The following is a 27,951-nucleotide window of genomic DNA, read 5'->3' as shown; positions in this document are numbered from 1 at the left end:
ACCTGCGGAGGAGGTGGAAACCTCTGATATGGTGACTGTTGCTGCTGTTGTTGTTGCTGTTGTTGTTGTTGCTGCTGCTGTTGTTGTTGTTGTTGCTGTTGTTGCTGTTGTTGTTGCTGTTGCAGGGGGGGTGTCTGGGAATAAGGTGATGGTTGACCCTGCTGGCCATGGCCTGGAGGTTGCTGGGCCTGAGGAGGTGGACCTCCTGGTTGTTGCTGTTGCTGCTGTGGTTGTTGGGGCCCTTGCTGCTGCTGCTGCTGCTGCTGCTGCTGCTGTTGTTGTTGTTGTTGTGGGGTTTGCTGCGGCGGTGGCTGGCCTGGTCCAGAGGGTTGTGGGTAGCCAGGCTGGCCCTGTGGGCCTTGCTGACTTTGAGGACCTGGCCCCTGCTGCTGCTGGGGAGGTTGCTGCTGCTGGGGAGGGACATACGGCGGCTGTCCTGGCTGAGACTGTGGGGGCTGGGTGTAGGGAGGCTGACCTGGAGCGGGGCCGTGGGGACCTTGGGATTGTTGGTATGGAGCTCCTGACTGCCCATGTTGACCCGCAGGTTGTGTAGGGTGGCCCTGCTGGGGGTAAGGAGTTCCGGAGCTGCCCTGGGGTTGGCCAGGGTACGTAGGCTGCTGTTGGCCAGCGTGAGGGGGAGCGCCATGCTGACCATAAAAGCCCTGGCTCTGCTGTCCATAGCTACCCGGTCCCTGTTGCCCATATGCCGGCATCTAGATATGAAGACAGAAAGACTTATTGTTCATAAAAGTCTTAATCTACAATAGTTACTCTGTTAAGAGGGGAAGCACTTGGCTGGACAGTCAAGCCATTTGCACTATAATGTGATAAAACAAGTTGTTGACATTGATGATAAACTTCCTAATTTGTTTGTTGATATGGACAGATTTGAGAGCCTATCACACAGCAGAAATAAACGGGACATCACTTATCCTGCATTTTTTGTCAGCTGGACATTAAACCGTATTGCTTTCACTTTTTATATCTTCTGTTCCCATCAGCTGTATGTTATAACCCTTTGCATTTTTTCATCAGACGTCCGGAAGTCAAAGAGAGCAACAAACTGAATTAAAGTAAGCAGCAGCTCAGCTAGTAGCTTGTGAAGAGCCGCAAGAGGGGTTGGTCTATGGGTTGGTTTGTTTTGGAGAGGACGGTAACGCCGAAAATAATCTTAACCTAAAAAACTTAAGACTGTTATCAGACTATAAATGGCAGCTTGGCTCACAGCCCCTCCTGATGTCCCATATGCAGAAGAGCATAGGAGAAACACTGTTTATTTAATCTGAAGCTGTCTTAACAGGTTTTAATTATTATTTACTTACTAAAAATATCACAGCCTCAAAACAATGTGTGGGAGCCAATACATTAACACTATTCTTAAGTTTGAAAAATAACCCACTGGTTTCTTCAGGCTTCCTTCGTTACTGGGATTCTCCTGAAACAGGCAACATAACCCAAAGCAGATATCCTTATAGATATCTATAATGATCTATTTAGAAAATAGGGATCATGATTATGTTTTCTACCATATTGTCCAGTCTTAGGAAGACCAGCAAGATAAGAGAATAAATAACACAGTTCAACTGAATTACACATGAACACTTGTGGCTTTTTCCAATTCAAACTCAGATTTTACTACAGGTTTACTATCCCGACAGTCTGCGCTGACAGGATCCCTTCTGAAAAGTGTAAAAGTATACAGAAAAATAACCAAATAAGTCACCTCTTTGATTTAGTTTCCGTTCACTCTCAGCGGTGTGATCAGAGACTCTCGTCTTCTTACTCAGAGATTAAAAAGGGAAAGACAACTGTTCCGTGTGTGTGTGCGTGCATGTGTGTGCGTGCGTGCGTGTGTGTGTGCAAGAGAGAGGAGTGTGTTTCTTTCTATAAACTGATCAGTCAAAGCACAAGAGAAAAGCATCTAAGTGCAGGTATTCAGCGGCGCATCGCTTTAAATTACAGCCGTGCAAAATAAAAATTGAGTTTTGACTTCGTCTCCTTGAACTTCAGTATGAATCTATTCATATTCCAAACCGATCCTACGCGCAGAAAGCCTTTCAATACAGCGTTTGCGTTTCATTACCCTCAAGGAGCATAGAAGGAGAAAACCCTGACCTTGTGAGGGAACACAGTAATCAAAAGAGAAGAGGTAAGGGAAAAAAAAAAGCCACGTGTTGTTCTGGGAGGTTCTCAGCTACTCCAGAATTCAAAGAACATAAGAGATAGTAAAGACATTTAAAACAATGTGAAGTGGCTGTATTGTGGTGTGTTTTTCTGACAAAGGGAGGGAAGCTGTTTTCTCTCTGCAGGGCACTTATCGAGTCCACGGTCAAACACCATGCAGGCTGGTATGAGATAATCACACCACACAATGAGCACGAGACCACTGACGGCGGACGTGGAAGAAAAGACCTGGCCTCTGAGGGATTCCCTGCATGCATTTCTCTGTAAGAACAAGCCGCCTGGCTGAGCAGGGTCAACGAGGGCCTTCTTAATACTTACTAGAAAGTTGTTACAGGAACCTGCTTTGTTTGCTTTTTCAATTTGACTGACATATAGAGACACACAACCAGCCACTCTCACACTCACAACTATATGCAATTTAGAGTCACCAAATAACCTAACCAGCATGTCTTTGGACTGTAGGAGGAAACCTGAGTACCCGGAGAGAACCCACCCATGCACCGAGAGAGGCTTCTGTCCAACAGAGGTTCGAACCAGGAACCTCCTCGCTGTGAAGCAATAGCGCTAACCACTGCACCGCCGTGCAGCCCTTTGGGCGATAATTGTTTTATTGAAAAACACATCACAAAACACATGATGTCACATCAAGATTTCTGATTAAATGAAGAATGTACAATGCGCCTATAAAGGTAAAGAGCAGGGTTAATGTATCTAGCATCTTCAATCTGGTATCAATTCTACTTCTCATCATGGTTTATCTCTTTTTCCTTTTTTTCAACAATGCACATTAATATTTTGCTGTCCTCTTTCTCCTAGGCCAACTAACTTCAGTTCATGTTAGCCGCATTCATGTCATAAATGCAGCTAAAGGAGTCAGGAAGTGGTGACGCTGTGAGTCAAATTGCCAGGGAAATCTGTTTAGAGCACTATTTTAAATCACAATACCAATATTCAGCACAAGAAATGCAAACATTCTTTCATACAAGTAAGGAAGATGATACGTTGCCTCATTGATCATTTGCCCCATCAGGGCGTACCCCACCTCTCGCCCGATGACAGCTGGAATCGGCTCCAGCCCCCCGCGAATGGGAAAAGCGGTATAGATAACGGATGGATGGTATTATCGTCCGATGGCTGTATTGGGATAGTATCGTCATCTCATATCATAGTTTGATTTATCCTGTGTTTCCCACCCCTAGTCTGTAATTTGTCAGGTAAAAACTATTTTGTGTCAAAATCTAACCATAACTTTCTTCTAGCTTTTGCGAACGTCTAAGCATTTAATGAGTCCACTATAGACAGTCAGTTTATCTCCTGTATGCTTGCACTTCCACCATTACAGCAAAATTAAGTCACAGCTTGAATAAACGCTCGACTGCCTCGACTAACAGGAATGTAAAAAAAACGTATTAACTTGTGGTCAGACTTCAAACTATGCCCTGCACAGTGACCAAGTAACAGAGGCACTTAAAATAGCCTGGTTAAATATCCTCAACAAAAGAAGGAGTCTAACTTTTTGGAGAGACAAATCCGTCATCTCTTCTTTTTATATGCCGCCTTCCCAAAGCACAACAGTCGTTTGTTATCTAGAGTTCACATCTAGCAGACAGTTACTTAATATCTGGTCATTTCAAAGGTCATGTTGATGATTGTTCAGATAAGTTTGACGTTAATGACACAATCTTTGGAAACTCTGCCAACTTCTCTGTGGACCCAAACATAACCCCGGTCACATGCTGCACTTTGAACTTGCTCCATTTGTGACGAGACTGTTACAAATGAACTGCATTAAATAATCATTTTATTTAAAAATAAGGGCCGAAAAACAAACATGCATAATCCTATTTTAGTCTCTGAATAAAATAAAAACATTGCTAGCTAGAGAACTCATTTCTTATTGAAAGCTAAGCGTTTTGTCTTTCGAGCCATCATGTTGAACCTTTGTGATGACATCATTGTGTTTTTATTTGGGTTAAAGATAACAACAAGAGGAAAGGCGGCCGCTATCTTCCAGCAGGTGATTCTATTTTGCATAATCCTTCTAAATAAATCTGAAATTAAAAACGTATTAGCTGGAGCATAATTCACAAAACTGACATAATCTGTAGGTTGTACAGGATCCATAAATATTGAACATTTTAAGATAGTCCAAAAAATTATATCACAGGTGGCTGTGGCTCAGTTTGTAGAGTGGGTCGTCTCTCAATATATCTGATGCGTCATTGGGCAAGACACTTAGCCCAGAATTCTCACGTTCTAGAATATGAAGAAACTGAACAAAGCTCTGAAGGTAGAACAGCACAGTTCTGAGAGTTCAGTCAAACACAAACTTCCAAAAAAATTTGGCACAGAACTTCTCAACAAAACTCAACAATTACTGACCTGCTGTCCGTACTGCATGGCGCCCATAGCGCCAGGTGTTCGGCCCTGCATCCCCATAGGATACCTCTGAGGCGTTGGAGGTCCGTAGGCCTGCCCTGGGTAAGAGCCTCCCTGTTGGGGTCCGGGCCCTGCAGGAGGCCCTTGCTGCTGCTGGGAGTACGGGTTGGGTCCTCCGTATGGCTGGCCACGCATTTTCCCCACCTGGTCCATCGGACTTGGAGGCTGAGGGACACACAGAGGGAATTTGTAATGTTTTAATGAGGTGAAACAGTGAATAGATATACTGGCACCAAGTTTGACTTTAGAGAAAATTGTCTGTCATTCACTCTTGGTTTAAGACTCGATGGTTAAGGTTTGCGTTCATTAAACTTTGCAGTCACACACCCAAACACACTATAACAAGCCCTATAATGATGCAACTGATGGAACATTGTTCAGACTCCAGTGATGTGACAGGAAAAGATCCTGGTTCAAATATAGCCGGAGTTATTTTGGAAGCTTTCTAGTGGCTTTCTTGAAAAAGCATTACTCAGCAATGAACACAAATAATGGGTCCACTGTTCCACTGAGTCGTGCAAGCATCATCTCATAAACCAGTCACAGTATAATCAAGTAAATATAGAACAAAAAGCAGAAGGGGGAGGGAAAAAAAAAGCAGTAGTGGATTTACTTTCCTACTAGAAAAGGAAAAAATTGGCCATGAATGAATGAATGAGCCCACTACATCCGCCAGGAGCGTTTCCCTGCCCAGGAGATCATTGTGCCAGTGGGTGGATACTGTTACGGCGGAGACGTTGGGGAGGGTTTCTATGAAAATAAGCTTAAGGAAGTGGAAGTGTCTGCGGGGGCTGGATCCGGGCCCACCCCTCAGCTGGAGCCACGTCAGGACGGAGGCTGGGTTGGTGGTGTTGGAGGGGTCTGACCTTGGCTTGGCCTGGACTCTGGGAGATCCACATGGCCCGGGCAAGCAGTGTTGCTTTGCCAGACGGCCGTTCTGGACAGAGAGCCAGACAGCGAACAGAGGAAGAGGAGAAGGGGGGCTTGAAATGAGGTAACCCTGCCTGTCAACAGCTGGAGCCAAGGTCATAAAGTGTCTGATGCTGTGAACATAAAGAGTTTCCTGGAATCCCCTACATAACATACGCCAATGTGACAAAACGCACAGTTAAAGCAAGGATAGCCATTTTCTGTTATATTAGTCATTGTCAATATGATTGGAAGTTCTCTTCACATCCTGACAGCAATCGTTAAATTAATGTGCTCACATAAAAAAAAACTGCTGTCTGTAGTAGGGTTGTCATCATACCAGGATTTTAAACTCTGATACGATACTAGTAAAATCAAACAATATTCAGGCCTGTTTCCATACCACAAAAACGATTTAAAAAAGCATAAGCACCCAAGACTTGATCATTTCTTGTCTTTGACTTACAAAAATTGCAAGCAACTCCTTCACACTGTCAAATTTGCACAAATACATTGATACATTTTGGTACCAAAATTATTTGTGCCATCTCTGATCTCAACACCTTTGGGTTGAAAATATGGCTGAAGATCTGAAGTGTTGTTTTAAAGCTTAGGTACTTCTGATACCATCAATCATTAAAATAACAGAATGTATCGTTTTCTACCAACGTTAGCCTGTAGTTGTCCCAGGCCTCTAAAAATCACGCCCAATCCTTTAATCCAACCTCACTTGCTTGTCTACTTACTTACCTGCATGCTCAATTCTTTCACAAGCTAAGGCTAGAGAGCACAAGAACTATCTATGTCAAACTTAAGATAGAGAATATTGGGTGCCTAGAACTAGACCCAAACAGGTATCCATATGGTAAACCATTCTTGTCAATCATATCAAAGTTTAGAAATCTGGTATCTGTGACAGCCATAATAATATCTATTTTTGGTAACTTTTGAGGTGTTCAAGATTATCCAAAGTTATCTACACAAACTAAAAACAGGCGAGCCATTGAACTGATACAAACTGGTCATCACTTACAAATGTAAAAAGAAAAAGAAAAAAATTGAACCAGTGCTGTGTGGGTATCTGGCTGGTTGGCACAATCCGATGCCATCCACTCATCACACCACTGGCAGCCTCTTTGTGTTCCCATCAAACCCACCACAGCGGCGTCTGAAAGTACAAGCCACAATGGGGGCTTTGAAGTTGCAACACCTCCTGGCCTGCTGACCTCGGGCAGCAGACACAAAGCTTTCATTGCTTCCCACGGTTATTAATCTGTGTGTGTGTTTTTCCTCCCCCACTCAAAAAAAAACCTCTTTTCCTTGGTTAAAGGAGACAACCACCGGGGCTATTTATAGCAAGTGAGACGGAGAGGGCAGTCTGCCGAAAATGTAACAGGTCCCAGCTGCACTGCTGTTTGAACCTGGGCCAGGCCTTGCTCTTCCTGGGCTTTAATAAAGCAGCAGGCTTTGGCACTCTATGAATGACAGTGCTGCAATGAGAAAGAGGAGGTCGGGTGGGTGAGTGGAGGGGGGGGCTCAGCAGGAGCCTGGTGTGTGTAAATATATGTGTGTGCTGGGGATCCTGTAGGTGTTGGAGGCGGTGGTGGAGGGGGGGGGGGGGGGGGGATCAACAGGCTGTTGAGGCGGTCAACCAACATTATGCAAGATAACATATTCCACTCCTGGTTTTCCCTCCAGCCTCCCCCAGGCCACACTCTCCTGTGCTCCTCCAGGTTCAGGAGTGTGTGTTATGTTGTATATATATGTGTGTGAAGGAAAGGAGAACGGTGGGGGGTGGTGGTGTTACTATGCTCCCCAGGGTCATTCCCGACCACACCATGGGGGGAAAGAGGTAACAGGCCCCGGTAGGCCATCTACTGTGACCTCTAATGCACTTTTAACCTCATTCTGGAAGGAAGGACACCGTGTGACGCTCCCATAATGCATCCTTTCACAACAAACACACACACACCTGACACCATGCTACGATGGGAGTCCCCCTGCAATACTGTTAGCCTAAAGATGACTGGTTGAAAATAGACTAATTTCAGGCAGGTGCACTCCTCCAACCACAACAGAATATTTCTTCACATTCTGCAAAACGAAAACGCAGCAGCTTCCCCTCACTGGATGGAAATATGCTATACGTCTTTTCTAATGAGCCGCTTAAGTAGTTAGACGGAGCCTCCTGTGTCATCGGTAAAGCATGCCACCGAGGCCTGAATCACCCGCTAACGTCCTCCTATCCACATGAAAAATGACTAGCATGCTAACAGACTACAGAGCAGCAACACTAAAGTTAAAATCTATTTCTCATTTAGACAAAATCTCCCAGCGATGACCGGGGCCATAAAACAATCACCCTTTTTTTTTTCCCCCCACCATTTTTGGTCGATATATCGCTGGCGGTGAGAATATTTCTACACCCGCTTTTCCATTAAAGAAGTCTGACAGCTCGGGGCCCGGCTCAGCAGGGACAGAAGTACAGCTCCAATACACTCAGGGTTTTTTTTTTTTCAGCTCCCTAAACCACGTGGAGAGTCAGTGCTCATGTTTCCAAAAACAAAACACAGATCATTCTTTCTCTACCGTGTCTCAGTTTACAGTCACTGTGAATATGTTGAAGGAGTTACTGGTGGTTGTGGGATTCTGCTGTTCAATAAAAAAGCTTGAACTACCTTTTCTTTATTTTTAGTTAAGCTCCACACCAGAAACATATCATGAGTCACACATTTTACCTGCAAGATACTCAGAGTTCCCATTAAGTAACAGCTGACTGCAACAACTTTCTCATGACTTCAAGTCAAGTCCTTTTTGTTTTCAGCTATTTCATTTTACTGGATGAAGGATTTTAATCGACTTCTGACTGGAGATACTGTATATTCTCGCCATTTAACATTTGGTTAGCGTACACATCCAGCTGCATCATGAATGTAATCTTTCTTACACTCCGCTATGCATTACCCGTGTTACCGGAAGATTCCTCTTAAGCTCAGGAAGTATGCAACTAGCTGATGTAAACTACTGTACAGACATGGCGCCACTCAAGAGGGTTGCTTTTATATTAACTCTGAGATTAGAACTTACATTATAGTTATATCAATAATCAACAGGAACATCTGACCAGCTAAGGTGACGGCATCATCCTCAAGCCCTATATCTCCAATATTTTTCCTCTGTGCTCGGACGTCACAGTCATTTCGTTTTTTTCATTTAGTGTTGTTGGTTTCCACGACAACTTTCAAAAGGGAACTTATTTGTCGTTTGTTGCCAATACTCACAGTTGTGGATTTAGTGTGTATCAATGTATGTAACATTCTGCCATTGTTGTCCATGTTGCTGTGTTGACCCTGCCCGGTCACATCACCTCTGCCTCTACACTGCCCCTACTTTTCATCTGCATACTGGATCATGCAAACACATTAAATGACAAAGAGTAAGGTTGTTACCTGCTTTTTGTAAAGTGTCTTGAGTTAACACTATACAAATAAAGATTGATTGAGTGACATCACGTCATTTCTTGGAGGACATGCTCAGCAGACAGCCATAGTTCCCTTACGCTTAGTTAAAAGCGTCACAAATGTTCAACCAATATGTACCTGACTGAAAAAATAACAATCTCTTTCTTTAAAACATCTTAATAATCTATTTATTTTAAGAATTCAGAGATAAATCCTATTTTTGAACCAATATTCAAAGTATTTTCAAAATGTTCAAGTCAACACATTTCAAGCGATTTATTATCATTCAAATTTTCAAAAAGCCAAGGGCAAAAAAAAAGCCTCAGAAACTACTTTCCAAAAAAAATACAACCTACATAACATTTCGCAGGTTGTTTCATAGATTTTCCTATTTTGAGGATTTGACACTTGTCTTTGTTGTTCTTTTTAACCATCAGTAATTGAATATGCTGGGATGAATATTGAAATTTAAAGGCATCACTGTGTGTTTAGGAAAAATAAAGCCAAAAAAATACATTTTAAAGAAATCAGCAAAGAAATCAAAAATCACAATAACAGTCAGCTGCAGCCTTGTCTTCATCGCTTTGGCCATCGCAACATCCTATTGGTATCAAAAAAAAATGTCCCACAGCAGTCACTGGTAATTACTCCTTATAAAAAACGAGTTATCCATTCAGGTGTGTACTCTGCTTATCCTCTTTGTTTATGCTTCATCACTCAATTGACTGAAATCCTTACTAAATCACCGCGGAATAAATCCAGTATTCAATAAAATGCCAATATGTGCATAATGCACTAGTGCGCATCCTGCCAAAACATGCTCAACATTATGCAACAGCCTTCAAAACATGTCATAATGGCTTTAAAAAGTATGTAGGCTGCTGCCAAGTCTAAATCTGGGGAATCCAGGATATGAAACCTTCTCCAGATGTCTTCATTTTTTACTCCTCTACCTCATGTGATCATGTTAACACATCTGCTCTCTGCACACTGCAACAGTCTGCTCTTCTGCTGTGTCCTTCATTGATCTGTTTACAAGCATTTTCCCTCGCATTGCTTAAGTTGTTCACATCTGACACACCATTACACATCCAACATGATCCCACAGAGCTTTGGCTGAGGCCTTAGTGAGCGCCTGTGTGCGAGTGTGAGCGCCTGTGTGTAGAAGTCAGGAACTGCCATAGAAGGCTCCGTGTTCCTCTTTCTCTTCGTTACAGAGTGAGAGGTTCTTTATAAGGTCGACGCCGAGGCTGGAGCTCTGCTCTTGTTTAATAAATTCCCTGAGCTTCTGAATTCATTTTCCCATGAGTTGAAAGTTCAACCATTACCAATAAAACTCTTTAAAAAAATGAAAGGTACAAGGCTGGGCAGATCATTTCAAATAAAGAACAAATGTGATGGTGAAATGCAAAAGTTAATTATGATGGTATAACGAAGAGAAAAGAAAGAAAGCTAGATAATATTGAAACATTTCAACAACGTCATGTTGTGTTATATGTACGGTATATAATTTCTCAAAAAAAAAAAAAAAGAGTATGGATTATACACACAACACATTAAGAGATTGCCGTATGTAGGCTTATGTTTATTCATTTGCTGCATATTAAAAGGAAATACATAGAAATCATTTTTACTCAGATTCTATGAAAATGGTGGTATGCATTTTAAACTTAAACCTGCGGATGTCAAAGGTTTTGGATACTTCAATACTCTTGATGCCACATGATTAAAAACAATACCATCTCCTTCGCCTCAATGGTTGATAGTTTTTGAATAGTACAAAAGCTTTAAAAGAAATGTCTGATCTTCCGTCGTATTTTTTAACAAAAGCTTCCACAAGAAAAAGAGAGAGGGCAATGTTTGGTAATTAAAAATGAGAAGTTACCCAGTATTTGGTACTGAGGACTCCAGTTCATGTTGCCATGGTATCCATACAGGTATTGTTATTGTTTGATTTTTACTAGAGTCATATCAAAGTTTAAATTCTGATATGGATTGCATGCAGTAGGGACGCAGCGATGCATCTTTTCTACATCGGTATCGGCCGATAATGGCCCTGTTGACAGACATCAGCCAATAACGTGGCATGATTTAGAGAAGAGGCTTGTAATTGGGCAGATGAAGTCACTTGTTAAACAAACTGTGACTTGTTTTTATTGTAAACCATGAAAGAAAAATGGTGGCATTGTGGGAGTGTTACACAAAAAGAAGTCATGAAACAAGCATTGGTATCGGAATCGGCTAAATTGTTATTTCAAACTTTGGTATCAGCATCTGCCCTGATTTTCACAATCAGTGCATCTCTATCAGACAACTAATGAAACCTTGAATAACAATTGGAGTTATATTTTTGTTTCCTTTTCAGGTTTGTAAAACAGGAGTAGCAGGATTTTACGCTACTGCATGCTTTGAATAAGTCTGAAAGTGTGAAAGTCTGAGTCCTCATTAAAACATAAATGACAACGATCAAGGCCCGACAAGATGACAGCAATGACAAGATGACTTGATAAATATGGATCAGAAACTATGATCATCTGAGTAACAATCTGCAGTCAATTTGCCTGAGAACTATCTTTCTCTCATAAAGGAGAAATCATAATTTGAGCACCAACACTGCAATGTGAATATGTGTTGGAGAAACTTGAGTTGTCTGCTAAACAGAAAATTAAAAATGGTTTAATGAACTTCTATCTAGGGGATTGCACTGTCCTGAATGGACAAATCACAATAGTTTCCAAGGTGACTGATCAATTCAGTTTTCTTAAATAGAACAAGCAAACAACCAGAACGTTTAGTCCGAAATTAAAGCTACACTACAACTCTCAAAAGGAACAGCATGTTCATTATTCTACTTATCAAGACTTCAATTCATGAGCGATAGAATAGCACTCATGTTCAGTCCGATGCTCCCAGGGGGTGTTTTGCTGCTGTAGCACTGCCTGGTCATGTATTAGCACTAGCTTATGGTAGCTGCTAGTTGCTAATGTCAACAATAAGTCCTCTAGATTGAAACTTGTGATCACAACGGCTACTGTTAGGAAAAAAATACATTAAGGCCATGACTAAAATGAAATGAAAGTTAAAAAAAGGGGGGTCTGATTTCTTGTATTTTGATCAGACATGTTTTTAACATTTGTCCTTAATGTCACTAGTCCAGTAGTTTGTGATGTCATTCCACCAACACAGGCAAACAGACATGTTTGTTTCTTACTGTTCTCTCAAAAACGGCACGCTAAATGAAGGGTAGTAGTGCATTTGAGTGCCTTTGTTGTTAAAGTTCTAAAACAAAAAGGCTGTTTTTAAAAAGTAGGGAAAGTCCCCGACAAACACAGATCAAAAGCAGAGCGAAAAAGCTTTCCAACAACCCACTCATTTATTTCCAATACCGTCTCATCTGAAAAGGCTGACACTTCTGCCAAAAGTTCAATGATATACTTTTATTCAACGAGGCAAGGGTTAACATTCATGTTAGGAGAATAAACAATAACTGTCAGTATTCATCATTTTGGCCACAAAAGAATAAATACATTTTAAAGATATGTTGATTTTGGGGCGCTGGTGGCGCAGTGGTTAGTGGGCACGCCCCATGTATGGAAGCTTAAGTCCTCCAAGCAGGCAGCCCAGGTTCAAATCCAACCTGTGTTCCTTTCCTGCATGTCATTCCTCACTCTCTCTCTCCCTGATTTCAAACTCTATCCACTGTCCTGTCTCTCCAATAAAGGAAGAAAATCCCTTTCTCTTACCAAGACAGAGTCTGAAATTAACAACAGACTCGCTACACAAAGCTGTTTTTTCCCCTCAGTCATCAAATCAATTTCAGGAGGAAACTCTTCCCCTCCCTTTTTTTCCTCTCTTCCATAAAAAAAATAAATAACTACAATTAGCACATGGCTAATCTGCATAGAGAAAAGCCAGAGCACACTTGGCAGAAGAGGTTGCTCTGAGTATTTTGTGTCATGACTGGCTGCTGCATGGTGGATATTGCAACTATTCAAGAGTGTGCGTGTATGTGTGTGTAGGGATAGGGATTTGTAAGGGGTAGGGGAGGGTGGGATTGCTTTGGGGGGGATCTGGAGCAGAGCCTGAGAGCAGAGCTGGAGTCTACGGGGCCGAGCGGAGCAGATGGACCGAGGGGACAGACGATAAACAACTGCTGCTAATTTAATCCGCCACACGGCCACATGGCCTCAGCTCGGCACACACACCATTGTTCTGCGATAAAGCCCTTCGACACGCAACGCAGCAGCGCTCACACACACACGCCGGCTAAGGCCGCCTTCATACGGCGGTGGAGTCACCCACATCACTTGTCAAAGAGGGACAGGATAACCTACCCTTTTACCACCAATGTCAACTTTATAAAGGTGAGAATCAAGTGAATCTGTGCACTTTCACATCTCAGTGGAAGCTGCCCAGTAGGACCAGCCTCTCGCTGTTTGAGCACTGAACACTTCCACTGCGGGAGTGAAGGGTTAAGTAGTTTGCTCCAGGAGGAGTGACAGGGTTCCTCATCCACTTTCTACTCAGACTATAAAGCAGACTGACATTAAAGCGAGGCAGATGTTCCTCAGAGATAGAAACAGATCTATGGTATTAAACCTCAACGTCTGGTGAAATGTGAACTCCTTAAAGAGTCTACAAACAAAGAAATAGAAACATCACAATATCCTATTTTCAAAGTTTAAACAACATGACAAAGCTCTGGATCTTTTTTTTTTTTTTTTTTTTAATAAAAGAACGTTAGGGTTGAAATGCATTTTTATTATTTTTCCTTCAAGTGTTAACAATTCAAGATTTTTTGTACCATAACTAACGTGCTAGACATTTCTACAGGAGGTGGCAGAAGAAATACTGTCTGCCACCTCTGACTGTTCTGACACTTCAGCACAGAGAGGTCACCTTAAAGGGGTTAAATCAGTGTTTTCTAACTTAGGCTCCATTTTCCCATCTTTTGGGGTCTGAATGACTCCATCGTAGTCCTTATAACTTCAAAGTACATCAGGTTATAAGTGCTTTTTTGGACTGCTGACTGAGAGTGTTACTTTAAATGACTAAAACATTACAGAGAGGATCCCAACAGATGTGAATCTTTCTGTTCTTGAGTGAGACTCTTTAATTTACAAACTAAAAACAGCTACATTCAGTTACATTCCTCCCTTCAAAGCCATCTGACGGCATTTGTAAAATCATTAATTTTCCCATTGAAAACACAGAACTGATCGTCTTCCGCTGGCTTGACCAAAAAGGACTGTTTCTAGGTCTTGGTATTATTGTTTGGATTAAAACTCTATTTTAAGGTTTATGTCTTTATATTAAAGGAACATGAGTAGAGTAGGAAACTGGGGTGAGAGATGCGACAATGTGCGGAGGGTCTGAGTCAAATCTGACCACTCAAGTCAAGGACTGTAGCCTCTGCACATGGGGCGTGTCAAGACTGTGAGGCTATCTTGTGCTCTGATTTCTAACGTTAAAAAAAAATACCAAAATCACACAATAACTCACAAAACTAACCAATGGAGGCAGCATTAGAGCAGGGGCGACTGAGTTTGGCAAAGTAAAATTATTGGTTTTTTTGTCATTTGTGTGTGGCGACTTTGATTAGAGGAAATCAGACAGTTTGTATACCAATCACAAAGAGCCTGTCGATAGCGAGGAAAAAACACTTTGAGTGGACGCACTTTGATCAGGCACATTTGCCAAAAGGGATTACATTGCAACCTTTAAAGCCCCTTTAAGGCTGTAGGCTGAAGCAATCTCGACAGGGCAATTCGATGTTTTTTTGTATTCTACGAGTCCACAATTAGTTAATTATGTAAATACAAAATAGGGCTCAGGTTTAGGAAGGAAAGACTTCCCCTCTAAACGACAGCAGTGAGGTACTCTGACTGCTGCTGTGAAGCATTAAAACAATCCAGATTACTTGTTCAAATAAGCTTTTAAGGGAAGCTAAAGTACAGCCAGATCTGTACCTGAAAGTTAGAGTAAACAAGAAGCTATGAAGCTGGACGGGGGCAACAACCGAAAAGTACATGTTCTACCAATTAAGCTATTAGTCTGCCTTCCCACTGAATCATGCTGAGAAGTTCAAACTTGAAGCTGACCGCCGTGTGACTCAGGATAAGAGCGAGGAGAACCTGGGCTGGGTAGAGGGGAGCACAGGAGGGAGTGGCAGCCTGCGCCTGTCGGTGCTATCATCCTCAAACCAGCAGAGGAAACGGCACCCTACTCACCCAGATGTTCACCCAGCTGTTCCAAAGAATTCTAAAGATGTTTAGGGAGGAGGAGGGAAACTCAAACACTCTGATGACAAAATCAGCTTTCACATCTCTCCAGATGCTGAAATAAGACGGCTTTTTTTTTTCAGGGCTATTTGAGGTCGATAAGAACGACAGAAACAACGATGACAACAAAGAACTTAAAAAAACAACTTTTTACCTGCTAGAAAAGGAGATGGAAAACACTCACGCTATTATGATTAAACAACGGTAGATATGGCAGACGTAAGAGGTATTTGTTTGATAGCAAAGAGAATTATAAAGCTTATAGTTGATTCTTGAGATACTTCACATTTTACACCATCTCTGCAGCAATGATGAGAGGAGAAAAAAACATGGAGGGGCAGTGACACCACTAGTGTCTTTACAGATATATCACGAGGTGTCATAAGAAATACCGGAATGAAAATGTATCAAATAATTAATACCTGTGTTGTATGTTTGGTTAACTTGAATGATCTCAAAATGTTTCCAATAAAGTTTCAAATGGAATAAATCCTAAGTGTTGCTCTTTATGGTGGTGTGTCCTCCGGGGGAACACCAGATCCACAAACTGTTTCTGTAAAGCAAACATTCAACGAATTTTTTAAAAGAATGAAAATGTGACTTCTACTTCTGTCAGATCAGAGTCCCATGGCGATGGTCAAAGCTATGTCTTTTGTTTTTGGCAGCAGAAAAACAAACTGTGTTTAACTTAAATTTACTTTAGTTTTTATAGACTATAAACTGTATAGGTTCTTGCGATCTGATCAAAGTTTCATGATTAGTTCCCAATAGGAGAACTGAATTCAAGCCATAAATGCTGATCAAGCTTGTTTTTTCCAAGAAAGGCTTTTCAGTGTTCAAATGTTGGCCAATGAGCAAATTCCAAGGTCAAATGAACTAAACTGCTAACAGCAGTTCATATTCAGAGTAAGGAGATGATCCTGACAGTGGGGGAAGACACAGCAGGTCAAAACAGACAATCCACAAATTTCACAAATGTATGTGTTCATTTGTCATATAGAAAACTTTGTTGCTTCAGAATGAGTTTTAAAAAATAACCCAAATGTTCATAATTCATTTTAAAGATTTTTAAAAGCAGCCGGGAGTGCATCTTCATTACAGCTAAAGGTGTGTTTAAACTGATGCCTCGCTGTCTTAAGTCCAGGATAACTAAAAGAAGGGGGCCGTGGCGGTGACTCGTGATAAAGTGAGCGGCTGTAAACAAAGTTGACTCTTGACACAGCATCATCGAGATTCACCGCTAATAAGTGCACCTCCGCTTAAGCTGCGTTCGTTCGATGATAAACACATTCTATTTCCGACGAGTTCTTCACAATAAAAGTCCCCTGCCTATCTGTAGTTGTAGTGCTTTTAATGTGAAACATTCATATCAGGAAATGGGGTGTTTACAGCCGTAGCAACTTAACACAACTCGTCTGAAATAAAAAGGACAGAAACAAAACTAACCCTGAACAAAGCTCACAGCTAAAGGCTGCAACGTCCTGAGAAGAGAACAGACAGTGACTTAAAAATATCTTTTTACCTATACTGTAGGCTACCTATATAATGTATTAATTTTAACTTACAATGTAAAGATATTGAAAATGACATTGTTGTCTAAATCACTTTTTTAAATTATACAAAAGGAATTCATATTTATAAGACTGTTTGTCTCGGTGTATGAAAAAGTAGCCATGTGCAGTAATACAGAAAATTGAGGATGAATCGTGATATCGAATCAAATTGTTGACTGGATAATCGTAATCGAATCGTAAGACCAGTGAAGATGCACAGCTCTACTAAAATATGTTTAAAAAAATCTCTCCTTCTCATTGACATAAGGTCAGTTAACAAATTACCGCCCTTTCACTTTAAAAGAATTAACACGGGAAATTATAGATTTAACTGAAATAGATCCAACTAAAGTTAAATATCGGAGTTTACCTACAGGTTGCAAAAGCCGAACATTTCTTTCTTCTCATGAATTGGCTATATCGGCCTCGGCTACTTGTAAACAACTGAGTTCTTTCCCACTTCTTTTTTAGTCACAGAATGGACATGCTGTAACATACAAACTAATGTTATGGAAAGAAATACCTGCTTTGTCAATCAGAATATATATTTTAAAGTTAAAAAACTTTCAATCTCAGACAAATATTCCCTTCTTTGAGAACAAACTTTTTGGATTTACATAATTTTGACAAATTGAATCAGCACATGGGAGAGGATGTTAACTGATGAATGACAACATAGCTGCTGGGTCGTAACTGGTTCCCAGCGATTACTGACAGGCCAAGTGTGCTCTGGGAAAGAACACCTCCCGTCAAGTAAATCAGAGCAGCAAGGCTGTCCGGTTATTGCTTGATATAAAAAAAAAATAAAAAAAATCCAAAAAAAAATAGAGTGCTGCATGCTGCTGCCTGGCCTGTCAGTGTAATGTTGAGGTTGGAGGTACATGAGAGTGAACATTCACCCTGACTGCAGGCTGTCAACCTGTCAGGCCAAACTTATATTTCCAGGTGACAGAGGCTGATTCCCAGCAGTGAGACAAGGCAAGCATGGCCAGCGGGCACGGTGCACACATTGTGGTGAGAAATGGTCGAGCACGAACCAGATGTTCGTCGCTTGACAGTGGAGTGATAGCAAACTGCAAAGCACACACACAACAGAAACTGGAAGGTTGTAGCTTCCCCAGTGACGGTAAAAGTAATGTATCTGGCATTTACATAATTTGAAAAACGACAATATTGTAATTCTACTTTGACAGGACTTTGTAAATGTTGAGCGTTGAAGGAAGCCTAACCTCAGAAATGATGCTGCTGAGCATACAGGAACAAGAAACAAGTGGTGTGTCTGCTGAATAGAGTCTGAGAAACACTGATTTTGGACATGAAACTGCTTCATCCAGCATACACAGACTTAACTAAAAACTAAAATTGCACAGATTGATTGACTAAATGCTGGTTAAAAGGCACTTTTTCCTTGTAATGTTACTTTTCTTAATGTTGCCAAGTGTTGTCCTCATGGTGGAGAAACATTGGGACCATGTAAACATTATAATAAGGAGTATGGTCCTCTCCTGAGTCTGACTTACTCTTCAGTAGGACCAATCCATTTCTCTGACTTTAACCTTTTTGCTATTTGGAAATTAAATTAAATCTCATAAACATAGCAGTGCTTAAATGATCATTGTTAAACCTTCCCTTCACAAAGTGTTTACAGTTACGGTCAGCTGACATCCTTTTATTATACTGTGAAGTGTGGCTTGTTTAAGGACGCACTGCGAGCACACTGCAAGGATAGCCGTGTCGCTCAGGTTACATGAGCACTTCACCTGGCCGCTGAGGTGAAAAAGGAGCGGCCTGTGCCGTGCACTCCTGCTCAGAGATAAGCCACTTGATGTGTAAGCGGGCAGCGACTCCGCAGCAGTCAGCATTGGAGCTAAGACAGTGATGGGTTACATCACGTTGCCGAGGCTCGGGCCGAGCTGCCGGGAAGGATGCTTATTCAGGCTGACCATTGGCACCCTGGACGACCCATTACGATAAGTGTGTCACTCACTACTATGCCAAAAATACCCTGGCTACTGAATGAGGCGAAGCCACTTAAGGACCTGGCTGGGTCACTGCGTGCCTCATGGTTCGAGTCACAACTCCGACACTTACGTCAGACACACTGCTCTGCACAATAAGACACACATATATACACACACACACACACACACACACACACACACAGCCTGAAGATAACATGCTTGTTCATAATCTGAATCATGGACTTGTAATTTAATTGGACCATTGAGTTTTGTTTTGTTTTGTAGCAGAGCTGTCCGCTTTAAATGTAAACTACAGCAGGGACAGGACTGGCACTTTTTCCAAGATGTTTCAGGCCTCACTGAAAAACAAATGAGCGATGGATTGAAGTGGACTGGAGAGACCGTTGGGATTGTTAATTTGTGCGCTCTCACAGACTAAACAGGTGAACTGGAGCCCGGCCATGCAAATCATCAGGAGAGGACGGAGAGGAACATGGCAACAACCCGTTACTGCTTTCTCTACAGACACACTTTCAAGCATCGCAAAAACTGCTCCAAACTTTGAATCAGCCAGGCAACCGAGTACAGTTCAAATACGTCTGTGGTGCATAAATCACTGTCACCTGCCACACAAGCCAGAAACAATGACGCTAAACAGCCTTTTTTATGTGGCTTTTGTCTGTGTAACTTTGTCCCTGCTGACCACGGGCTGCTCTTTTTTTTTTTTTAAACCAAGAGCCGATCAAATCAAAACAAAACAATGGCTCCGTATCAAACAGGCTGCTGACAGGCCGCCTGGTACACTGCTGTACACAGAGAGGTGGCGTTTTAAACTTGTGTAAACACCGGCCTGGTTCTTTGAAATAAATGTACAGAAATTATGCAGGACAGTTTAAAATAAGAGCTGACATGTGTACTTCTTTAAGAGACTGCAAAGATCATTTTGACTGTACATTGTAACAAGTTAATTACACCCAACTCGTCTCTTACGGGTTAGCGTTTTGGAGAACAATCATGTGAAGTTATTTGAGTTGTTCACTTCAAAAAAAAGATTGAGAGAACTTTATATGTCCTGTAAGATTACAAACATTAGTATCTGCCTCTGATACTTTCTGAAAGTCTACCAGGTAGCACAAAGACACAAGTCAATACAACTAGTTTTCATGATAATAGTTGTTTAGAATTATATCATTAACCTCGGGTTACCTCTTAACCTGTTCATCAAATAAATCCAATGATACAACTGATTTGATCATGCATTGTTCAGTCTACAATTTCCTCAATAAAAGATCTGTTCATATAAAATATTAAATCACAAACTGTTATATTCAAAACATTTAGTCCAACCAACAGTAAGAAACAAACAATATATCGAGTTTAGACACATTAAAGACTAAGAAGACCAGCGAAATACATTTTACAAGCTAAAGTCGTAAACTTAAAGGCACAGTTTGTAAATTCCGCCACCAGGGGGCTCTCAGTCGAAACAATATTAAAGGATGACGTTGAGGCTGCCGGGGAAACATGGGAGTGGTTCTTTCTGCTACCTTCCCACCATCCCCCCACCACCCCCGATGAAAACAAACTCCGCATTAACCGTAGTCAAGCTGAACGGGCGGAACCGACCTCAAGAAGAGAATATGTTTACCAACGATGTATCCAAGTACAATTTGCATGACGTTTTCATTTTAGCATCCTGCAGCGGTTTTTGACCTAATATCGGGTATTTCCACGGCAACAATAAACATGTCGTGTCTGTCATAGTAGCTCTGTCATGTCCCGTTAAAACTATACATTTATTGATTTCTCTGGCTTTGATAAGCATTGGAAATGTTTGAGGTAATGGAAGTACAAGAAAAACATAATAAAACACAGGTTTAGCCCAGGGAAAGTGGAACAAGCGCTGGAATGAGATCACTTTGAGTTTCCTTTATGAAATTTAACTTTTAAGCTTCATCACCATATTTCTTTCTATATATTCCTTTCTTTGGATGTGAGACATGAGGACTGCACTGGCTTTTAACCCGCTCCTGCTTGCCCTCCGCTCCACTGTATTGCTTTTATCACAAAAGGGCAGAAAACATTAGGCAAAACTAAAAACACCACAATGACTAGAGGGCACAATCTACGAGAACAGACGTCATGATTGAGTTCCACGAAAGACACAAAGCGAAAAAACCAACAGTACGCTCTGGTACCCCATTTCCTCTTTATATATGAGCTATTGGCTTTTTTTTTATTTTAAAGCAGTGAGCAAATGTGAGTGCTGCTGTATGAGAGCAGGGAGGAAGCATCACTCTACCCCCTAGCATCAACAAACGCACCAATTTAAAGGTTAACCTCTTTATTCCATAAAAACACACACACCATACGTCATGTAAATGAAGTCAGTGGTCTCACACGGGCTCGCAGGAGGACATTACTATGCTAATCTGAAGCATTTTAGAAGGCAAATGTCAAAAGAAATGAATTACCTTTACTCTGCAGCATGCCCTGATGCATGAGCCCAACTCTGACATTTGTCCAGAGAGGAACTTGTTGTTGTTTTTTTTTTTTACTCTGTGCTTCTTCAAAGTGCAACACTGTGCATACATTCATTATTTGGTTTAATCATTTTCACTTACAGGGATGAAAATGAACTGATTTCACTTGTGTTGTAGTACTCTAAATTTGTCTTGGTCTCGAGACCACTTTTTGAAGGTTTCGGTCTTGTCTTTGACTTCCTCTGACTTCCACTGACTTCCTCGTCATTACTGTGATTAGAAGGGAAACGCCTCTTTCTAAAAGAATAAATTACTTCTTCCCGGTGTTACGGTCCAAGTAAGTGCTGCACACAAAATTACGATTTCCATTGATATTTATTCTCTTGGTCTTGTCTCGGTCAAGGAGCATGTCTTGGTCAACACTAGATTTCACAGATATCAGTAAACATTTGCAACTGAGGTTGTTGGAAGTCAATTTTTCAGTCAAATCCAATGCAGTGATTGGTGTAACAGCAAAGCACGGTCAAGACATATTTAGTTTATTAACAGATGCTTAACTATTCTGTTACACATGTTAAGGCTGCCTGTATACTCTTTTCTATGTTGCAAAAGTAAGTAAAATGGGTAAAAGTTTATTGTGATAAATCAGTGGACAGGACTTCCAGAAGGCTGCAGGCTGAGCTGCCATTTATGACATCATCTCTGATTTTAGGTCAAGAAACCTTCAGCATTATCTTTCACCAAGTTTGGAGGGCAACCAAATATTGGCAGATATCTCCTCTCCAAAATGACAAACCTGGGTTGTTTGAATCATGTTCAGTTGAATCAGTGTTTCTTTACACTCCTTGATAGTTATTGAGGGGCGGAGAGCCGAGCTGCCAATAAGGGTGTTTGCTTGTTTCTAACTTATCCCTCTAACGTCTGACGACTAAAATCCTTGATCTGGTTAAAAAACAAGAAGAAGAATCAGCTTTATTGGCTATGTATGTTTACACACAGAATTTGTCTTCAGTAACTGTGCTCTCAATGTACAAAGTTAAACATAATATAAGCAAAAAACTAACAATAACAATAACAAGGTTTGATACAACCTTAAAAAGCCACACAAGTGATCTAAAAAAAAAATGTCCAGATTATCATCATGAAATCCTGTCTGTGACTGAGAGCGGCATGATGTTACTACATTACGACGGATGGCTGGTGACACAAGGAGTAAGAGCAGGTCAGAGAGGCTCCTGAGGCAGTGACACACTCGCACACAAAAAATAGACACATATACACACTCTCAACGACCACCAAGTAACTGCTGCACTTTATACACAAATACACACAGCTGTCAGGGGCAGACGAAGATCATTCACAAAACACCCCCCCCCTCCCCTGGGTATCACTGACACCATTTCTCCCTCATATACACATAAACCATCCCCTCACACACACACACACACACATACACACAGAGTTGCCGGGAGGCAGCATGCTGTCCATGTGGCCTGTGGAGAATCATTACTCAGCAGTGCACACTAAAGAGCTGAGAGTGAACTTCCCTTTTTTGAATGCTCGGGCTTCCTCTTCTCCACGGCACCAACCCCCACAAAACACAGCCCAAACACGCACGCTGGAAGATCGCTCTGCATGTTTTCATAGAAACCTGTGTTGTGTCTACTGAACAACTCACAAAGTCTTGGCTGTCAAAGAATTGTACCATTAAGACTCTCTGTGATTCCCCTACAGTTTGATATTTATTGACCTATCTATTGACACAGTCCAGATCAGTCCAAAACTCTTTAAGTATGAAATAGAATGTATTTATGTATCATTTCATGTCTTCAATTCTTTACTTATAAACTTTTGCTTCACTGGCCGATTAATTGTTTTGTCAAATTAATTAAAAAATTGCAGGCCTACATTTTCTATAACACCCTGTAACAATATTTTCATTATATTAATAGCAAATATGCGTTTTTTTTATTTTTAAATGCTTATGGGGTTGCACAGTTCAATCTGAACAAGTTGCATTGTTAAAAAGTATTGCAGTTATAGAGTCGTCCATCATTCAATTAGACTGAAACATTAACAGTTCCGATTGTGAGGTGCATGCAGCCTTTAACAGGGTTTAACTTTGATCACAGTTTCGGTCAGTCTGTGGGCTTGACTCCCATTCTGTAGAAATAAAAAAGACTGAAGTGAGATGAACAGACGGAGAATGTTTTCCTATTTGACAAAACAGTTCTTAATTTAGTTTAAATTTTTGTGGACAATAATGTGCAGTCAAAAAAAGTTAAATCACAATATGTCGCAATTCTCGGCACATCACAAAATGTTTAAAACCGCAATAACATCGTATCTTGGGGCCTCTGGTGATTCCCACCCCTAGACGTTAGTATCTTTAATGACAAGGAAGAGCATCAAATCTGCACCAACTAGATCAACTCCTGCATCCAAGCTGAGAATGAATCTGTGTATCATATCCAACAACTACTTCACCGTATTGACCAGACATAATCAGACGTTATCAATAGTTGCAGGTCTAGCCAAACCAATTTTTATCCCAAATCAGATTTCCAGAAACTCCACACAAAAAAGACACACTATACAGTTATTTAAACTAAATTTATATGCAGATAAGATCAAACAGGTGTTAAAGCTTTTAACTTTTGTAAAACAATGCACAGCATGGCAAGACATTTCCTCTGTTAAATATTAAATGTATTCTGTCTCTGTGTCATGTGAGAGTATTTGACAGAATAAAGCTGCTGTGATTCTGTTTATCTGTACACTGCTCTCTAATCTGCAGAGGGGCTTCCCTCGAACATCAGCCGCAGAGCTGTGCATCTATTTCGCAGCAGCCAATTTAACAGCCCTGCTTTTGGTGTTTTTCATTATGTTTTGTCAACTGTGGGACTTCCCCAACAAACAAAATATTTACAAAGTGTCTTCGATTATGATTTCATTCAAGCTCAATTTGGGAAGTCAGCCTTGCAGAGCTGAGAGGGCATCCCCGATGGCTCGTTCCCATGTGTGAGGTGGAGGGAAACACCTGGCGTTGCAGCATCCGAAACCACTGCATTACAATCCACCTCAGGGTGTTTGTTTGTGTGCAGCGCAATGAAAACCCATAATATTAGCCATATAACACTCAATTAACGCATTAGTTCATCGTCAGCAGGTGGCTGATGCAAGTGAGCAGCCCCCCCCCTCGCACAAAATCATCCATCAGAAATATTAATCGCAACATATCCTGAAATTAAAAGCTGGATTGTGTCACTGTTAATGAACAGAGAGTTGAGGCATTTGGTAAAGTCTGCTTAAAACAGAGTGAACAGCACTCGTCATGGAACGCTCTTTCCCCTCCTGAACAATCTAATGCGATTTCTGAAAGGCCGTGTGAATTTTATGAGACGATAAATATCATAATGAAAAGGGTTCGATTCAATATATTTGCAACACTAGACACAATGTGACATTTTCGAGTCATTGAACCGATTCTGGTCAAACCAAAAAGTTCATTAGGAACAATCATTATATGCAGACTTCCTCCAACAGTTTGTGCAGTCTGAGGAGATAACTTAAAGCACCCGTGATGAGTTTTTTTAACTGGTCATTAAACAGACTGAAATTATTGTAAATTGGGCATGTTTATGGCACATTTAACCCACACCCACAGCATCCAAGCACAGTTTACCAATTTGTTTTTCATGATTATTAAACTTAAAGGGATTTTGTTGATTACTGAAATTCTGCCCGATGGTAAATAACACAGTAGTGGGTAGGGCTGGGTATTTCCCACAGCCCCATGATACGATGTCTATCACGATATACATTGATTTGGGATTATGACCATGTCCTCCACAGAATTCGCTACAACAGTTGTTCTTTATTGTTGAGAATAACTCCAGAGACATAAGGATCCTACAATTTGAAACACTTCAACTCAGGTCATCAGAGATACTAGAAATACATTAAAATATGTTTCTCCCAAAGCTACAACCTTTTTTGAACTGCACCATTGATCAACTGTCTTTCAAATATGTCACCACAGCTTTGCAGCTACATTGATTCTGTAACATCTGCAGCAATACATATTTGCAAGGAGGACATGACGACGTATTGCCATGTCGATTTTTTGAGCACAGCCCTAGTATTTGGTTGGCTGTCAAATACTTATACTTTGTTGCTTTTGTTGCGTTTGAATGTCCAAAACTGCAGCTGCAGGGCAGGTGTCAGACAAAGTGATAGACAGGAAGCCTTTATTTTTATATCAGCTGACACGAAGTTTCACAGTGATGTTTGACTGATAAAAACCATAAAGGAGGATGTTTTTTAAAAATCAGCGCAGAGGTTAACGATGCCGCGATATCCAAATGGGGCAACGATGTTGAATTGAACTTAAAGTTTCACACGGGCCTTTAATATCTTTCTGTATCAGTTTGAAAATACTATAATGTTCACTTGAAATAAAAAAAATCAGTATCTTTTCGAATAATCAATACAATAACCAAAGATAAACTGCAGTACTTATGATCATCAGTATGGTCTTACACCCCTCGTTCCAACACAACAAACACTTATTGGTGGCTTCGCTCAGTTCAGCTTCCAAAAAAGGGAAACCATTCAGGTCATCTTTGTGTCCTTTTACCCTTGTCAGAGCCCCTGTCCTCCAGGTACTATGTCTGGGATTATATCCATTAAGATAATGTGTTCCCTGCACCTGCACCACTTTTAAAAAAAAAGACACACAGGGGGGGAAAAAAACCTCCTGGAAAAAAAAAGGTGTATAAGTGTGTTTCTAATTCCTCCCAATTCAGGGACGCTAATGAGACTTTGACACAGCATGTTTGCCTTCTGCACAAATATAAAGATTCTCCTGCCACGCTGTTAGAGTGCTTGAAAACCAAAATGTTCAATTACCTTCCCAGACAGTCCTCTTACTTTCTCACAATAATGCTACTCTGGAAGCACATGACACATATGAAAGAAACCTGCGTAGCTTGTAATGAAAAAGTGCAAAGAGTGAAGAGATACGACTTTTTGTTTGGAAAGCTAACCGGATATCATTTTTAAAAATATAAACCCAGAACCAAATAACGATAGAAGCCAATCACAACAGCCCTTTCCCCTGACCATGAGTGTGTGCCACACTGTCACTAGCATAATCTAATCGAACTGTCACCAGAAGCAGGCTCGACAGCTACAAAGTCAAGGGAAGAGGCAGCGGATCTTTTTGCATGCTGCTCTGTGAGACAATCAGTGATGAGACACCAACTCAAACCTTTAATTTGACACCTTAAAATAGAATGGAACCGTTCAGTTCTCTTTGAGTCCTTAAAGCAAACGGATATAATGATTCAAAGTTTAAGAACTTCTTCAAAGAGAAGCAAGACGCTAGCTTGAACCTGTAAATCAAGGTGATAACCAAAGCGATTTGATTCAAACAAGTTGTAACAAATGGTGCAGCGCACTAACATTAGAATAAAAAATGTAAGAATAAGTTGCCTTTTTGAAAGTGGCGCTAAAGAAATGGCTGAAAACATGCACTCAATGGATCGCAGGCTGGTTCCCTAAATACTGACTGAAAAATACATTTTACAACTTTATGTAACACTTGATTGTACAAATATGCCTGACTCAATGGCCAAAAAAAAACTAGTTAAAGCTGTGAAAAGCTCCCCGTCCACACTGACTGAGATGCTGTCAATTCACCCCGTTTGCCAAAAGCTGAAGCTGCCCTTGGGTTCGACACTTCTCAGCACACAAGAAGTGACAGATTGAAGACAAAAAGGGTGAAACAGAAATCCCAAAAATGCACGTTTCTTATTGTCAATTAATGCTGCATAATATGATCATCTGATGGACGTTTAAAATCACACCGTTTACGCTCTCTGATGTCGAGATGAGGAATATTTGAACATTTGTGTTGCATGTTTGGACCGAACCCTTTTCCCTCACATGAATGTGCCAAGTTGAACTGTGAAGCAATTTACCCTGCTGTGATGCACCAAAGTGGCAATCAAAATGTGTGAAGGCTTACACCTTAAACTGTCAGGCAACAAGTGGCGGTAGTTTTTCTTAGGATGAACAGTTTGTCCTTAATGACCAATCTTTGGGCTGGATGGAAACAAATAAACAAAATGTGAAACATAAAACATTTACCTTCTTATTGATTTAGATTAATACGTTACACTCACACATAAACTGTGTCACCAGAGTTATAAAGTTTTAGATTAGCAGATACCTGAAGCTATTTTTCCTCTCCTAGAAGCCAGAACATAAAAGACGTCTATTTTATTATTTGGAAGGAATGTTTACAATTAATAAAGTTCGACTAATGAGTCCGTTGGCAGTAGGGCTGGGAATCTTTGGGTGTCTCACGATTCGATTTTGATTCTTGGGGTCACGATTCGATTCAGAATCTCTTTCTCGATTCAAAAGGATTCTGGATTCATGATTCATTCAAGTCAATTTTTTGAATTAGTACATACTTCAGGATCTCCTCCAGTCATCTGTGAGACTGGCTGAATTTCTTGCTGCCCCATTTGGCATTCAACTGAGTTAACAAGCTAGCATTAGCACTTAGCACGGAGTGACTGATTAGCCAAAAAAAAAAAAATTCTTGGAAGTTATGAATCTATTTAAAATCTCATAAGATAAGAATCGCGTTTTTTTTTACATAAATCGAT

General features: G+C 40.9%; 1 protein-coding gene across 3 annotated transcripts in view; it reads right to left on the bottom strand.

Moving 5' to 3' along the window:
- Window positions 1-27,951, bottom strand: part of arid1ab (AT-rich interactive domain 1Ab) — a 65,532-nt gene that overhangs the window by 33,876 nt on the left and 3,705 nt on the right. For all 3 annotated transcript variants that reach the window (XM_020638018.3, XM_065947837.1, XM_065947838.1), the window contains exons 2-3: window positions 4,567-4,788; window positions 3-713 (exon numbers count right to left, since the gene is read on the bottom strand). In XM_020638018.3, the coding sequence (XP_020493674.2) occupies window positions 3-713; window positions 4,567-4,788 (933 nt within the window). The remainder of the gene's footprint in view (window positions 1-2; window positions 714-4,566; window positions 4,789-27,951) is intronic.

Source organism: Labrus bergylta, chromosome 19 (assembly GCF_963930695.1).
Source record: "Labrus bergylta chromosome 19, fLabBer1.1, whole genome shotgun sequence".
NCBI lineage: Eukaryota > Metazoa > Chordata > Actinopteri > Labriformes > Labridae > Labrus > Labrus bergylta.
The sequence above is the reverse complement of the archived record's forward strand: the minus strand, read 5'-3'. Positions and strand labels throughout refer to the sequence as shown.